The sequence below is a fragment of the Giraffa tippelskirchi genome, chromosome 7, assembly GCF_054371585.1.
Source record: "Giraffa tippelskirchi isolate mGirTip1 chromosome 7, T2T-mGirTip1v1.2.pri, whole genome shotgun sequence".
Lineage (NCBI taxonomy): Eukaryota > Metazoa > Chordata > Mammalia > Artiodactyla > Giraffidae > Giraffa > Giraffa tippelskirchi.
The window spans coordinates 132,364,441-132,382,014 of record NC_137281.1 but is presented as its reverse complement, the minus strand read 5'-3'; the positions used below and the strand labels follow the sequence as shown (position 1 = coordinate 132,382,014).

The 17,574-nt window shown below is 40.3% G+C and overlaps 1 protein-coding gene across 6 annotated transcripts in view; it reads left to right on the top strand.

Moving 5' to 3' along the window:
* The window catches only part of L3HYPDH (trans-L-3-hydroxyproline dehydratase), a 132,266-nt gene that overhangs the window by 25,755 nt on the left and 88,937 nt on the right, over positions 1 to 17,574 (top strand). For 5 of the 6 annotated variants that reach the window (XR_014059371.1, XR_014059372.1, XM_081509682.1 and 2 more), the window contains exon 6: positions 2,704 to 2,769. Coding sequence is in view for 4 of the 6 variants with exons in the window: in XM_081509682.1 (XP_081365808.1) it covers positions 2,704 to 2,769 (66 nt within the window). In the remaining 2 variants the exon portion in view is untranslated. Of the gene's footprint in view, positions 1 to 2,703; positions 2,770 to 12,883; positions 15,266 to 17,574 lie in introns of those variants that run through there. The other variant, XM_081509683.1, reaches the window with a different exon arrangement.

The window sequence follows — 17,574 nt, the reverse complement described above, 5'->3', positions numbered from 1 at the left end:
TGTCCATGGGATTTCCCAGGCAAGAATATTGGAGTATGTTGTCATATCCTTTTCCAGGGGATCTTCCCAACCCAGGGATTGAACCCATGTCTGTTAGTCTCCCGCATTGGCAAGTGGATTCTTTACTGCTGAGCCACCAGGGAAGCCCATGTGCTCCAGTTATCCCCTTCTTAAAAGAACAACAATCATATTGCATTAGGGTCCACCCAAATGACCTAATCTTAACTTGATTATATCTGCAAAGACTATTTCCAAATAAGGTCATGTTTACAGATAACCAAGGATTAGGTCTTCAACACATCTTTTTAGGGGGACACAATTCAACCCATAACAGTACTATACTACATTTTCCAAGTCTCCTGCAATAATTACACATTCACTATCAGGAGTGGCTAAGAAATCCAGCTTTGGAGTTGTATTAACCTAATGTAAAGCTAATCCCATCACTTAACAGCTTTTTAACAGTGAGCCAGTTAACCTCAAAATGTCTCCATTTCCTCATGTGTAAAAGGAGGAGAATATTTAATACCTACCTTTAGAGGATAGTATATGTGATGCACTTAGCACAGTGCCTGATCCTTAGTAAATATTCATAGTAAATGCCTGGCTATTTTAATGGCTGAAAAACAATAACAGACAAATGCTACACAGGGAGAAGACAACCCAGGTGCTTCTAGTGGTAAAGAACCTGCCTGCCAACGCAGGAGAAGCAAGAGATGCAGCTTTGATCCCTGGGTCAGGAAGATCTCCTGGAGTAGGAAATGGACACCCACTCCAGTATTCTTGCCTAGAAAATTCTGTGAACAGAGGAGCCTATTGGGCTTCTGTCTATGAAGTCCCAAAGACTCAGACACAACTGACTGACCGAGTACACACACACAAAGAGAAATAGAATGAGGATTGAAAAGAAGCAATTAGAAGGTAGTTACTGACTGCAGTGAGTTATTTTAGGTGTCAGCCTATAGCAGACACCAGATACCTTAGTGATTCAGTTCAGTTCAGTCGCTCAGTCGTATCCAACTCTTTGCGACCCCATGAACCGCAGCACGCCAGGCCTCCCTGTCCATCACCAACTCCCGTAGTTTACTGAAACTCATGTCCATTGAGTCGGTGATGCCATCCAACCATCTCATCCTCTGTTGTCCCCTTCTCCTCCTGCCCTCAATCTTTCCCAGCATCAGGGTCTTTTCCAGTGAGTCAGTTCTTCCCATCAAGTGGCCAAAGTATTGGAGTTTCAGGTTCAGCATCAGTCCTTCCAATGAATATTCAGGACTGATTTCCTTTAGGATGGACTGGTTGGATCTCCTTGCAGTCCAAGGGACTCTCAAAAATCTTCTCCAGCACCGCAATTCAAAATCATCAATTCTTTGGTGCTCAGCTTTCTTTATAGTCCAACTCTCACATCAGTACATGACTACTGGAAAAACCATAGCCTTGACTAGACAGACCTTTGTTGGCAAAGTAATGTCTCTGCTTTTTAATGTGCTGTCTAGGTTGGTCATAACTTTTCTTCCAAGGAGCAATTGTCTTTTAAATTCATGGCTGCAGTCACCATCTGCAGTGATTTTGAAGCCCCCCAAAATAAAATCTGCCACTGTTTCCCCATCTATTTGCCATGAAGTGGTGGGACCAGATGCCATGATCTTAGTTTTCTGAATGTTGAGCTTTAAGCCAACTTTTTCATTCTCCTCTTTCACTTTCATCAAGAGGCTCTTGAGTTCTTCTTCACTTTCTGCCATAAAGATGATGTCATCTGCATATCTGAGGTTATTGATATTTCTCCCAGCAATCTTGATTCCAGATTGTGCTTCATCCAGCCTGGCATTTCTCATGATGTACTCTGCATATAAGTTAAATAAGCAGGGTGACAATATGCAGCCTTGATGTACTCCCTTCCAAATTTGGAACCAGTCTGTTGTTTCATGTCCAGTCCTAACTGTTGCTTCTTGACCTACATACAGATTTCTCAGGAGGCAGGTAAGGTGGTCTGGTAGTCCCATCTCTTTAAGAATTTTCCACAGTTTGTTGTGATCCACACGGTCACAGGCTTTGGTGTAGTCAATAAAGCAGAAGTAGATTTTTTTTTTCTGAAATTCTCTTGCTTTTTCTATGATCCAGCAGACGTTGGCAATTTGATCTCTTGTTCCTCTGCCTTTTCTAAATTCAGCTTGAACATCTGGAAGTTCATGGTTCATGTACTGTTGAAGACTGGCTTGGAGAATTTTGAGCATTACTTTGCTAGCAGGAGAGATGAGTGCAATTGTGTGGTAGTTTGAACATTCTTTGGCATTGCCCTTCTTTGTGACTGGAATGAAAGCTGACATTTTCTTGTCCTGTGGCCACTGCTGAGTTTTCCAAATTTGCTGACATATTGAGTGCAGCACTTTAACAGCATCATCTTTTAGGACTTGGAATAGCTCAGCTGGAATTCCATCACCTCCACTAGCTTTGTTCATAGTGATGTTTCCTAAGGCCCACTTGACTTTGCATTCCAGAATGTCTGGCTCTAGGTGAGTGAGCCCACCATAATGAATAAAGCTGCTCGAATCATCCCTGAGCAATTTTTTATGTGCACATATGTTTCCAACTTATTTGGGTAAATACTAAGGTGCATGAATGCTGAATTGTATGATTGGAGTATGTTTAGTAAGAATCTGTCAAACTCTCTTCCAATGAGGCTCTCTCATTTTGTATTCCCACCAGCAATGGATGAGAGTTCCTGTTGTTCCACATCCTCGTCAGTGTTTGGGGTTCTGACCCTTCTAACAGGTATGTGCTTATCTCATTGTTTTAGTTTGCTTTTCCCTGATGACCAGTGATGTATAGTGTCTTCTCATGTGCTAATTTGCCATCTGGATATCTTCTTTGTGTCTGTTCAGATCTTTGGTCCAGTTTTTAAAAAATGAGTTATCCATTTTTCTTATTAACTTTTAAAAGTCCTTTGTATATTTTGGATAATAGTCCTTAATCATGTCTTTTGCAAATATTTTCTCCTCATTTATGGTTTGTCTTTTACCTTGATCTTTTCAACATTTTAAAGAAACATGTTAATCTGATGGCTTTAAGACTATGGTGAAAAGATAGAATTGCTGTTATTATTAGGAATATTACCTATTTCTAAGGGGGCATTTTGGAAATTGGGTGGGGGGATTTTTGGTGTCACAATGTCACTAACACTTATTCAGTGGTGTCCAGGAATGCTAACTGTCCCGCAAAACATAAGAATACTGCCTTGGGCAGAGTTATCCCACATCCCACATAATTATCAAATATTCCATCAAACATTGAAATAGCTGACAAATCTATGAATTATTATGTAATTTTATAACTTTAATTCCCTTTTCATAGAAATAGTTTTTAAACATGGTTTCACATATTCTAAAAAGTTTAACTATAACTATTTTATATATAAAAATGTATATTTGTTTTAGATTTTTATCAAGCAGTATTCACCATTTTAAAAAGTTTCATTACAATTTGCTATACTTCTTAAGGTAATGAGTTGTGAAGAAAACACTAGTGTATCTGTCTACACCTGTAACTATGTTAGTTCCTGATTTTGCATTTGGCTGTAAGCATGTAACTACTTCACTATTTACCTTGCAATAAACTACTTGCCACACAATAACATAGATGAACGCTTGACATTTTGCCAAAAGAGAAAATCTGATATCAAAGAGTACATACTATAGGACTCCCTGTAAAGTTCTAAAATAGGAAAAATTAATTGTAGCAATAAATAGAATTTTTAGTTCTTCGAGTCTCCACATGTTCATTCTCTATGTCCACCTTTTAAGTCCTGAATCATATTTATAATAGGTGCTTTTTAAAGTTCTTATCTGCTTTTCCAAAAGCTGGGCTATACAAAAGTCTGTGTAGTTTGGTTTAATTTGTCCTGGATTATGGTTGGTATTTCTCTCTTTTTTTTTTTTCTTGTCTAGTTATCTTAAATTATATGTCTGACATTGAGATAGTACATTGTAAACAATGAAAACTTTGTTTTCCTTTGAAGGACATTTTACTTAAATTATCAATGGTCCTTTAGATCCTTTCAGACTTGGTTTTTAATGTTTGAGCTAGTCTTCTTCAGGTGTGGCCTTAGTCCTAGGATATGACTCTTATTTGGGGACCTGATTTTCATTGGCAAGTTATAGTCTCTCTGTTGTCTTAAATGAATGCCCAATGTGCTCCATGAAATCTCTCCATCTCTGGTTTGCCTATAGCTCCAACATCATCCAGTCTAGTGTGATTTCAGATATCTGTATTCATTCATTTCCAGTTTTACCATAGTCACCCTCTCCTAGGGCTCATGGCAATTTTTTTCCTACATATTTACACCCCAGTTCTATAACAAAGATCTGTGGACGAATCCCTGTGCTGACTTCTGTCTCCCTCCATCACATGAGTCCTTCATCTCTACAGTCTGGCTTGCTAATTCCAGTTATTCCACCTGTTTTTCACTGCAGTGGACCCTTGGGTGTCGGAGACTGTGAGCTGAAGGTACTTTCTTTTCTGCCCTGGTGCTTCTGAGTGAGGTCTAGGCTACTGGCCTGGGCCCCTGAAAATATAACACCATAGGAGGAATTCTAAGTTGTGTGTCTGAGTAGTTCAACTGAATTTTTCTCAGTTTTTTTTTTAAACTGTATGTCACTCTTACCTTTTAATCATACTGTTATATTAGCATTTGCTGTCTTGGATTCAGATAATTTTTTATATCCTTATCTGTTTATCCTCTCCACATGAATGAAGAAGTAGAGGATAATTCTGTATCATAACACTCTTGTCCCTGAGTATTCCTCCTTCAGCTGCTGCTACTGCTGCTGCTAAGTCGCTTCAGTCGTGTCCAACTCTGTGCGACCCCATAGACGGCAGCCCACAGGCTCCCCCATCCCTGGGATTCTCCAGGCAAGAACACTGTAGTGGGTTGCCATTGCCTTCTCCAATGCATGAAAGTGAAAAATTGAAAGTGAAGTCGCTCAGTCATGTCTGACTCTTAGCGACCCCATGGACTGTAGCCTACCAGGCTCCTCCGTCCATGGGATTCTCCAGGCAAGAATATTGGACTGGGTTCCCATCACCTTCTCCACCTCCTTCAGCTAAATCTCCCTACATACTGGTAAAGAAAGCACAAGCCACCAGAATCTAACAGTTGCTAATCATGTTTATTCACGAGGTTGAGCTGGCTGATCCAGATGGCTAGCACCTCTCCCTCAAATCATATGTGTTTGCTAAGTCGCTTCAGTTGTGTCGGACTCTTTACGACCCCATGGACTGTAGCCCTCTAGGCTCCTCTGTCCATGGGATTCTCCAGGCAAGAATACTGGAGTGGGTTGCCATGCCCGCCTCCAGGGGATCTTCCCACCCCAGGGGCTGAACCCGTGTCTCATGTTTCCTGCATTGGCAGGGTTCCCACTATGCGGTCCAGTTTAAAAGTCAACAGTTGTCAGTCACCTTGTTTTCTTGCCAAAGAATCTAACAGTCAATTTAACTTAAGAAAAAAAATGCTGTTAACCCTTGTTAACTCTGCTTTACCTTTAGCTACAAGGACTATAGACAAGCCAAAGGAGAGATGGCAGAGGTCACCTTTCCCTATTAGTCATTCAGTGCCTGCTGACCTCTGCATGTCAGGGCTTCACCAGAAATACATATATTCTTGGAAGCACTACTATAGATGCTCCCACTGTGAATGAGGAAAAAACCTAAGACAACATTTTACCTGTGATTTGAATGACTGAAGTACTATTAACTCCCCACAAGGAGGCTCCATTATCAAGTACAATTTCTCAAAGAGGGAAAGGATCAACCATTGTAAAAGTGTCACAGCATGGTGCATTTAAGTGCTTTAACATTCTTGTTCACAATTTGGTTCTCATAAAAATACAGTATCATCTTAGTGATATGCAAAGTTAAGGCAAATGGATCATGTGTTAGTTAGTTTCCAACTCTTTGCAACCCCGTGGACTGTAGCCTGCTGGGCTCTTCTGTCTATAGAATTCTCCAGGCAAGAATACTGGAGTGAGTAGCCATTCCCTTCTCCAGGAGATCTTCCCAACCCAGGGATCAAACTCAGGTATTTTGCATTGCAGGCAGATTCTTTACTGTCTGAGCCACCAGAAAAGCCCTGGTGTTATGTATTACACACATAATTTAAATTAAGCTGAGTACATAGAATAAAACTGTGTGTTTGTGGGATAGAGAAGGTTAAAGGGTGGTAATTATTTTTAAAAACTATATAAAAATTTAAAACAATTTCCTTATGCTTCAGTTATTACATTTTCTCCAGCAGGTGTCACATAGGTTCAACTTTGGCTTTCTAAGTCTAAAGATTATTAACCTTTGGCTAAAATTCTTTCCCTTTATAAAGCAACACTATTATCTGTTTGGTAGCACACAGGGCTATGGCAACATATCACTCTTTAAAACTGAAGCAGTGAATACTTCTTATTGGCTGATGTAATCTCTTAAAATATTGGTAATAATATTTCTAAATGGCCAAAAAGTTAGTTGATATATTTAATAGCAAATGCAGACTAAATGATTATTTATACAATTAATATCTGTGTCAACATAGGATGTTAAAACTGATGTATGATTTAACATCATACAGTGTTGCAACATTTTTTGCCTCCTAATTCTCTGAAAAAACTTATAAGTAAGACTAATGCTATGCATGTTCAAATCATTCATTTAATAAATATTAAATCATCTATTTCATAACATGTGTTGATAAAGTGTCAGGGCAACTGAGAGACAGGTTTCTTTATGTGGAAAATAGAATGAGGCTTCTAATTTGGCAGTTCTAGTCTTCTAAGACTTTATCCTTTAGAGTGAGATTTTGGATTTAGTTAGAATTTACTAGAGCCTCTGCTAGGTCCTCTGCTTCCATCACTTATTTCATATCTGTGGGCCAGATTGGGAATGCTATTCCCATTCCACAGACGAAGAGACTGAGATTCAAAGAAACAACTTATTCAAGATCACATAAGCAGCTAAACAACAACTAGAATTGGAAGTACTGGAACCCCCGGCAGGAGTGGGGGTGGGTAGGGATGAGGTTTTGGAGGTAGGATGATGTGAAATGAGCATACTCTCTCCTCTGAGAGCTCTGAAAGCTGTGATTTATCTCTCTTAGCATGCCTCCCTCGTCCTCATCAGACTCTCTGCTGCCAGATGGAGCTTGACTTTTTTTTTCCAGTCTGAATTTCAGCATGAATATTATATTTGAAATGTAAGAGTAAAATTGACATCTGCGATAACTTGTTAAATGATGACTGGGTGCTCAGGCAACCAGCTCCTGAATGTCCGTCCTCTCTTGCTAAGGGTCAGGGCTGTGCGTGGCCCCTCTGATAATAGAGTAAACCTAGTGGCCATGTCTTTTATTTTCATGGCTGCAGTCACCATCAGCAGTGATTTTGGAGCCCCAAAAAATAAAGTCTGACACGGTTTCCACTGTTTCCCCATCTATTTCCCATGAAGTGATGGGATCAGATGCCATGATCTTAGATTTCTGAACGTTGAGCTTTAAGCCAACTTTTTCACTCTCCTCTTTCACTTTCATCAAGAGGCTCTTTAGTTCTTCTTCACTTTCTGCCATAAGGGTGGCGTCATCTGCATATCTGAGGTTATTGATATTTCTCCCGGCAATCTTGATTCCAGCTTGTGTTTCTTCCAGCCCAGCGTTTCTCATGATGTACTCTGCATATAAGTTAAATAAGCAGGGTGACAATATACAGCCTTGACGTACCCCTTTTCCTATTTGGAACCAGTCTGTTGTTCCATGTCCAGTTCTAACTGTTGCTTCGTGACCTGCATACAGGTTTCTCAAGAGACAGACCTAGATAGCATATTTAAAAGCAGAGACATTACTTTGCCAACAAAGGTCTGTCTAGTCAAGGCTATGGTTTTTCCAGTGGTCATGTATGGATGTGAGAGTTGGACGGTGAAGAAAGCTGAGCGCCGCAGAATTGATGCTTTTGAACTGTGGTGTTGGAGAAGACTCTTGAGAGTCCCTTGGACTGCAAGGAGATCCAATCAATCCATCCTAAAGGAGATCAATCCTGGGTGTTCATTGGAAGGACTGATGTTGAAGCTGAAACTCCAATACTTTGGCCACCTCATGCGAAGAGTTGACTCATTGGAAAAGACCCTAATGCTGGGTACGATTGGGGACAGGAGGAGAAGGGGACGACAGAGGATGAGATGGTTGGGTGACATCACCGACTCGATGGTCGTGGGTTTGGGTAAACTCCAGGAGTTGGTGATGGACAGAGAGGCCTGGCGTGCTGCAGTTCATGGGGTCACAGAGAGTCGGACACGACTGAGCGACTAAACTGAACTAAAGTGGCCATGTGTCAGGGCAACCTGAGCCAAGTGGTCAGGAACTAACAGACTTACACATGTCCCTGTGCACCTGGAGGAACCTGGTTTCCTTGGAGATGCTCAGGCTGCCTGATGAACTCCACCCCTTCCCTCGTTGAGCACACCCCAGTAGAATGGAGTAAACCATTCTACTAATGGTTAATGGCTGGGGAGCCCCTCCAGTCGTCCCCACAGGAAGGACAGGAGACTGCATTAAAGCTTGCTTCTATTGCTTTTACCTTGTAGGCAGACCCACCTCTTGAGAGGAAAGCAATTCTCTTAGTTCTTTGGAAATGGAAAGGGAATCTTATAGTCTTATGTTAAGGCTAAAACGGATTGACCTCAGATTATCCATACAGACTGCCTCTGGGAACTGGGACTGGTCAGTTTCTCTTACAAATAATGCACAATCAGACAAGGGCTGGATGGGAATGTTTTTCGGTTGTGGATTCTTAATTATGTGAGACCCACAACAGAACAACACCTCCCCCCCCGACATTAATAAATATTAAAGTCGTGTCAATTCAGGGCTTCCTGACTGAAAATGTAAAACATGAGAGGCAGAATAGCAAATGTGGTCATGTGTAAAGGTTCTATTGTCTTTTACTGAACATTCTCTGAGTATCTCCTAAACTTCTTCCTGTAACACACTTTGAAGGGAGAAGGGAAGGGAGGAAAAGAAATCTCTTCCGAGAGGAAGATAAAGGGAAGAAAGAAGAGGGGCCTGACAAGGGAGGGAAGGGGATAACAAGTTCTTCAAAAGGAAAGAGAGAAAGAAGTTGGCTGCAATTATAGGGTGTCAGATGAGCAACAAAAATATTAGTCTGAAATATTTACTGAGCACCTACTATGTACCACACTCTTAGTTAGACTCCAGGTGAAAGCAGGGGAACAAACAATTGTTTTGTCTTACAGAGCATGTAGATTGAGAGAAGCACAAAATCTATTTAAATTAGGTTGCTAATAAATTCTTATTTCATTCTGTTTTACCCTATTACTCTCATCCCCCATAGCTTTATCCATGTTGCTCATTTTGCTCAGTTGCTAAGTTGTGTCTGACTCTTTGCAACCCCACGGACTGTAGCACGCCAGCCTCCCCTGTCCTCCACTGTCTCCTGGAGTTTGCTCAAATTCATGTCCACTGAGTCAGTGATGCTATCCAACCATCTCATCCTCTGCCACCCCCTTCTCCTGTTACCTTTAATCTTTCCCAGCATCAGGGTCTTTTTCATAAACCTAAGTAAATAGAAATGAATTTACTCTGGACTATTAGGAGAAGGCAATGGCACCCCACTCCAGTACTCTTGCCTGGAAAATCCCATGGACGGAGGAGCCTGGTAGGCTGCAGTCCATGGGGTCGCAAAGTCGGACACGACTGAGCGACTTCACTTTCACTTTTCACTCTCGTGCATTGGAGAAGGAAATGGCAACCCACTCCATTATTCTTGCCTGGAGAATCCCAGGGACGGGGGAGCCTGATGGGCTGCCGTCTATGGGGTCGCACAGAGTCGGACACGACTGAAGCTACTTAGCAGCATTAGGATATAACATTGCATAATTTTTTTCTAATTTAACTTTCGTTTTGCTTTCCTAATTGAGGTAATGTTTTTGTATTCCTGCATGTCTACATATTTTAAAAGAGCTGATAAAAAATATATTTGTTCCCATTTAGGCTAGTTAATCAGCCTATTTGCAAAATTTTTTCTGAGCAACATGTAGAGTGAAAAAAGTCAGTCAAGAGTGGATTTTGTTTTATATCAGTAACTGGAATAGATGTCAGACAAAATCTGAAATTAAACATAGTGTTGGATTTAGCATGAAGTAGATAATAGTCTATCAAAAAAATGAGAAGAAATCAAGTACTCTTGTGTACCAAAGAGTTTAAGTCAATAACAGAGGTAAACTTGAGGTCAGTGCTGTCATAAGTTCTGTATTATAGATTCCAGATTGTTCTTTGCTCTGGAGCCAAAAACACTGATGAACTTTGTATCTACAACTTACCTTTTAAATGATCAAACTGCAGGTGCGATAGACAAATATTTAACAACCAGTATGGTTTTCCTGGTAGCTCAGGTGGTAAAGAATCAGCCTGCAATGCAGGAGACCCCAGTTCAATTCTTAAATCAGGAAGATCCCCTGGAGAAGGGATAGGCTACCCACTCTTGTATTCCTGGGCTTCCCTGTTGGTTCAGATGGTAAAGAATCTGCCTGCAATGTGGGAGACCTGGGTTCGATCCCTGGGAGGACACCCTGGAGAAGGGCATGGCAACCCACTCCAGTATTCTTGCCTGGAGAATCCTCATGGACAGAGGATCCTGGCCGGCTACAGTCCATGGGGTTGCAAAGAATCGGACATGACTGAGGGACTAAGCACAAGGCATGGACACAGATACTGGCTATCTTAAAATGTATTTTTGGGTGCCTCTTGCTTATTTAACTTATATGCAGAGTACATCATGTGAAACGCTGGGCTGGATGAAGCACAAGCTGGAATCAAGATTGCCAGGAGAAATAGCAGTAACCTCAGATATGCAGATGACACCACACTTATGGCAGAAAATGAAGAAGAACTAAAGAGTCTCTTGATGAAAGTGAAAGAGGAGGGTGAAAAGTCATCTTAAAATTTCAACATTAAGAAAACTAAGATGACGGCATCTGGTCCCGCCACTTCATGGCAAATAGACGGGGAAACAATGGAAACAGTGTCAGACTTTATTTTGGGGGGCTCCAAAATCACTGCAGATGGTGAGTGCAGCCATGAAATGAAAAGAAGCTTGCTCCTTGGAAGAAAAGTTATGACCAACCTAGACAGCACATTAAAAAGCAGAGACATTACCAACAAAGGTCCATCTAGTCAAAGCTATGGTTTTTCCAGTAGTTATGTATGGATGTGAGAGTTGGACTATAAAGAAAGCTGAGCACCAAAGAATTGATGCTTTTGAACTGTGGTGTTGGAGAAGACTCGAGAGTCCCTTGGACTTTAAGGGGATCCAACCAGTCCATCCTAAAGGAAATCAGTCCTGAGTGTTCATTGGAAGGACTGATGCTGAAGCTGAAACTCCAATACTTTGGCCACCTGATGTGAAGAGCTGACTCATTAGAAAAGACCCTGATGCTGGGAAAGATTGAAGGTAGGAGGAGAAGGGGACGATAGAGGATGAGATGGTTGGATGGCATCACCGATGCGATGGACATGAGTTTGAGTAAGCTCTGGGAATTGGTGATGGACAGGGAAGCCTGGTGTGCTGCAGTCCATGGGGTCGCAAAGAGTAAGACACGACTGAGTGACTGAACCGACCTGAACCTGGCTGAACGAATACCCATCCTAATTTTGGGGAAACTGATAGATAGTTCACATGGAATGAAATTCCCTCCTTGGCCCGTTTAAAAGGAAACTACTCCTTTGGAAGAAAGTTAATGTGACTGACTTGCTCCTCAAACAGCATAGCTGACATGAGAAGAGAGGATGTTCCTCCTGAAGAGATTCTGTTTTTGGAGAACTTTTAAAATAAGTTGGCATTCTGATTGTCAACACTATGTAGAAAAGATGTGAAGGCTGCAATTTGAAAGCACTTGTCCGCTTAGTATACCTTGAAACATCAATAGCCGTGCATGAGACACATGGAGAAAGTGTGGAGACTTTCTAAGTGCTGGCTTCCCTGATTGATGAACCTAGCTATGCTTTTCAACTGCATTGCAGATGCCGCCAGTCCAGCAGGAGACAGCATTGCTGTTACACAGTAGAGAAGGAAAGAATAAACGTTTCACCTGGTCCCCTGGGCATCTTTTAGTATTCTCCCACCTAACTTGGCAGTAAAGAATAAGTGCTCTGAGGAGAACATAGTGAGCAGGGATTTGGCTTACACAGTAATGAAGGTCTGGGTCACCTGAGTAGATAAGGCATCTAGACTAGCAGAAGTTCTAGCCAAGGGTGAGGGGGATTTGAGAGGTGTTAGAGGAAGAAGATGCTGAATATTCACCGCAGCTCTGAGATCAACTGCTATAGTGGGATCATCCCACTAATGTTTATCCCATAAATTTCCCAAAGGAAAGAAACCAACCAGAATCCCATGGGAGCTGTACCCCTATGGAACAAGTGCTTTATACAAACCAACTGAATCTAAGCTGTGGTGAGGGTGAACTGTGGTGGATTCTGTGACACCGTGTCCAGATACCCGCTTCTAGACCAAGTCACTCATTTCTTTAGCTGGCAGATGTGTTAACCTATTGATGGTTCATAATTAATCCCTCCCCAGGATGAAAGGAATTGCTTTACCCAAGGATATGCCCACTCCCAGGGGTAGCCTATATCCAAGGCCTGGTCAATTTTCTTGTTCAGTGCTTAGTCGTGTCCGACTCGGCGACCTGGTGGACTATAGCATGCCAGGCTCCTCCGTCCTCCACTATCTCCCGGTAGTGTCTATTGAGTAGGTGATGCTATCATGTCTCCAATTCATACCAACTGAGTCGGCGATGCTGTCTAACCATCTCATCCTCTGCCACCCCTTTCTTGTTTTGCCTTCAGTCTTTCCCAGCATCTGGTCAATATAAAGGTACAAAAATCCAGGCTTCTTGCCTTAATATGGGACAGCTCTGAAGGACCATCCCAGCTCTCAAGCTTCTGTGAGTTCTGAGACCATTCCTGAAATGTCATCACAGTTCAACTTGTTTCATCTATCCTGCTTCCTTAATCCCTCACAATTTTTACTCCTGAGAATAAAAATGTACTCATACTATACTATACAATAAAATTCCTACATAACAAATTTCTTTCCTGGGAAATATGTAAGCTTTACCTAATAACTATTTATTTTTCTTATTTTGGACTCCTTTTCCACTGTGAGTTTTTCCTTATTGGAATAGACACTTATTATGGATTTGACTTCTCTGCTTGTCATGCTTTGCCAAGAACGCCATCTTCTCATTTGCTGAATGTCCAGTTATCATCAAGTTAAACCAAACAATATTACTTCTAAGAAAACTCAATTTACAATGAAAGAAGTAAGACAGTTGACTAATATTCATGGAATTTGCTACTCTTGTGAACACCCCCCAAAATTGGCTTTATGAAATATTGAAGTTATTTTTTTGCTGTTCATTTTTTATTGAAGTATAAATGGTTTGCAATGTTGTATTTAAGGTGTACAACAAAGTGATTTAATTATACATGAGTGTATATACATAATATATTTCAAATTCTTTTCCCTTATAGGCTGTTAAAAATATTGAGTATAGTTCCCTGGGTTATATAGTAGGTCCTTGTTAATTATCTATCTTATATATAGCAGTGTGTATATGTTAATCCAAACTCCTAATTTATCCCCCTTACTTTCCTCTTTGGTAACAATAAGTTTGTTTCTATGTTTGCGGGTCTAATTATGCCTTGTAAATGTTTGCTTTTATCACTTTTTTTGATTCCACATATAAGCAATATCATATTTGTCTCTGGCTTACTTCACTTAGTATGATCTCTAGGTCTATCCATGTTGCTACAAATGGCATCATTTTATACTTTTTGTAACTGAGTCATATTCCATTGTATAAATATGTACCACATTTTCTTTCTTCATCTGTCAATGGATATTTAGGTTGTTTCCATGTCTTGGCTATTGTAAAGAGTCCTGCAATGACCCTAATAACAATTTTAAACATCTGTGAAAAAGTGTATGTTTGTGACAGATTTTTATCAAAAATATGCTAGAAATATGCTATGGTTGAGTTTGACTAGTTTAGCAAACCTTAGTAGAACAAATGTTAGGATTTAACGAAAGAACAGTATTTGGTAATTAGTTCTAAATCACTAGGAACACATTCTAAACATTGCTATTTTAAAGTTGTGTCTTGATAAGTAATTAATATATGTTCAGTTCAGTTCAGTCGCTCAGTCGTGTCCGACTCTTTGCGACCCCATGAACCACAGCACACCAGGCCTCCCTGTCCATCACTAAGTCCACCCAAACCCATGTCCATCGAGTCAGTGATGCCATCCAGCCATCTCATCCTCTGTCGTCCCCTTCTCCTCCTGCCCTCAATCTTTCCCAGCATCAGGGTCTTTTCCAATGAGTCAGCTCTTTGCATCAGGTGGCCAAAGTATTGAAGTTTCAGCTTCAGCATCAGTCCTTCTAATGAATATTCTGGACTGATTTCCTTTAGTATGGACTGGTTGGATCTCCTCGAAGTCCAAGGGACTCTCAAGAGTCTTCTCCAACACCACGGCTCAAAAGCATCAATTCTTTGGCGCTCAGCTTTCTTTATAGTCCAACTCTCACATCCATACATGACCACTGGAAAAATATATGTTCAGTCAACTCAAACAAACTGCTTTATTTCTTTTCATAACATTTGAGACTAATAAACACCAATATGATAATACTTTCACTTTTCAAAGTTTTTAATTTATCAAAAATTTTAGCTAAGCTTTGTAGTCCTGAAACACATTTTTAGGCCTAAGGTTATTACTTTTCAACCTCCTCCTTTCAGTCTGTGTGCTGTGCTAAGTTGCATCAGTCCTGTCCGACTCTTTGCAACCCTACAGACTGCAGCCCGCAAGGCTTCTCCATCCATGGGGGTTCTCCAGGCAAGAATACTGGAGTGGGTTCCCGTGTCCTCTTCCAGGGAATCCTCCCGACCCAGGGTAGAACCAGGGTCTCTTACGTCTCCTGCCTTATCAGGCAGGTTCTTTACTACTAGCGCCACCTGGCTTCCCTGATGGTTCAGATGCTTTCAGTAGTTTGGTTTAATTTGTCTAATGTGACAAGTTTCAAAATTCCTTAAAAATGTTGTTGAAACTTAATTTCTCTAAATGAAAGATTTTATGTTAGATGACTTAAGCTTCATTTCACAACCACTTTGCAATTAACAATGCCTGAGATATAGTAAATAATAAAGTAACATTGTAAAACCTTTACATCATCTTTGTTTTAACAGCTTTGATATATCATTTATACACCATATGATTCTCTCTTTAAAGTATACAATTTGGCGGGTGATGGTATATTCATAAACTTGTGCAACCATTATCACTAGCTGACTTTAGAAGTTTTCATGACCTTAAAAAGAAACCCCACACCCATTAGCAGTCACTCCTTGCTTTTCTCTCTTCCAGCTTTTGGCAACCACTAACCTCCTTTGTCTGTGGATTGGCCTGTCATGGACATTCCATTTTAATGGAATCATACAACATGAGTTTTGTTGTTTTTATTTGGTGATTGGGTTTTTCACTTAGCATATCTTCAAAAAAATTATTTTATTGAAGTATAGTTGATTTACTGTGAATTTCTACTATATAGCAAGGTGAATCAGTTATACATATATAAACATTCTTTTTCATATTCTTTTCCATTATGATTTATCACAGGATGTTGAATGTAGTTCCCCATACTATATAGTAGGACCTTGTTGTGTATCCATTCTATATGTAATAATTTGCATCTGCTAATCCCCAACTCCCTGTCCATCCCTCCCCTACCACCCTCTTCCTTGGCAACCACAAGTCTGTTCTCTGTGTCTGTGAGTCTGTTTCTGTTTCATAGATAAGTTCATTTGTGTCATATTTTAGTAGTTGTCTTTAGTATTTGTCTTTCTCTTTCTGACTTCATTTAGTCTGATAATCTCTAGGTCCATCCATGTTGCTGAAAAAGACATTATTTCACTCTTTTTTGTGGCTGAATAGTATTCCACTGTGTGTATGTACGATACCTTCTTTATCCATTCATCTGTCTATAGACATTCAGGTTGCTTCCATGTCTTGGCTGTTGTAAATAGTACTGCAATGAATATTGGGGTGAATGTATCTTTTTGAATTTGAGTGACAGTTTCGTCTGGATATATGCCCAGGAGTGGGTCTGCAGGACCATATGAAAGCTCTGCTTTTAGTTTTTTGAGGAACCTCCATACTGTTTTCCACAGTGCCTGCACCAATCTACATTCCCACAATGATACAGGAAGGTTCCCCTTTCTCCATGCCCTCTCCAGAACTTGTTTTATGTAGTTGTTTTTTAAATGATGGTTATTCTAACTGGTGTGAGGTGGAAGCTCTTTGTAGTTCTGATTTACATTTTTCTAATGATTAGCAATGTTGAACATCTTTTTATATGCTTGTTGGCCACCTATATGTCTTCTTTGGAGAAACGTATATTTTGGTCGCCTACCTGTTTTTTTTGATTGGGTTGTTTGCTTTTTTCTTGAGTTGTATGAGCTGTCTGTTTATTTTAGAAACTGAGCCCTTGTCGGTCCCATCATTTGTAAATATTTTCTCCCAGTCTGAAGGTTGTCTTTCGATTTTACTTGTGTTTTCCTTTGTTGTTCAAAAGCTTGTATTTCACTTAGCATTTGTCGTTGTTGTTCAATTGCTAAGCCGTGTCCAACCCTTTGTGACCCGATGGGCTGTAGCACACCAGGCTTCCCTGTCATCCACTGTCTCCCAGAGTCTGCTAAAATTTATGTCCATTGAGTTGGTGATGCTATCTAACCATCTCGTCCTCTGCCACTCCCTTCTCCTTTTGCCTTCAATCTTTCCTAGCATCAGGGTCTTTTCCAATGAACTGCTTTTTGCATCAGGTGGCTGAAGTATTGGAACTTCACCTTATTTTCAAGCTTTACCCATGTTATAACGTGTCAGTACTTCACTCTTTTTATTGCTTTCCCCTTTTATTTCTGAATAACATTCCATTGTATGGATAGTCCACATTTTGTTCATTCATCAGCTAATGAATGGGTTGTGTTGTTTTGGAGGTTGTTCCCACTTTTTAGCTATTATGAACAATGCTATTATTAATGTTATGAGTTTTATGTAGATATATGTTTTAGTTTCTCTTAAGTATACACCTTGGAGTGAAATGTTGGGTTATACAGTAACTCTGTTTAGCATTTTGAAGAACTGCTAAATTTTTCCAAAGTGGCTGTACCATTTTCTATTTTCATCAGCAACGTGTGAGGGTTTTGATTTCTCCACATTCTCCCCTACACTTGTTATGGATTATTATTTTGAATATCAGCCACCTAGTCAGCATGAAGTGGTATCTCAGTGTGGTTTTGATTTGCATTTCCCTGGTGGCTAATAATGGTCCTGTGAAGGATAATGAAGAAAAAAAAAGGATGTTTAACTTGGAAAAAGGAAGATTTGGCAAGAGAGCCTAATAGCTGTCTTTAAGTGTTGGAATAGAGAGGCAGAATTTTATTTATTTACAGATGTACAGAGAGGTGATGTAAAATAGT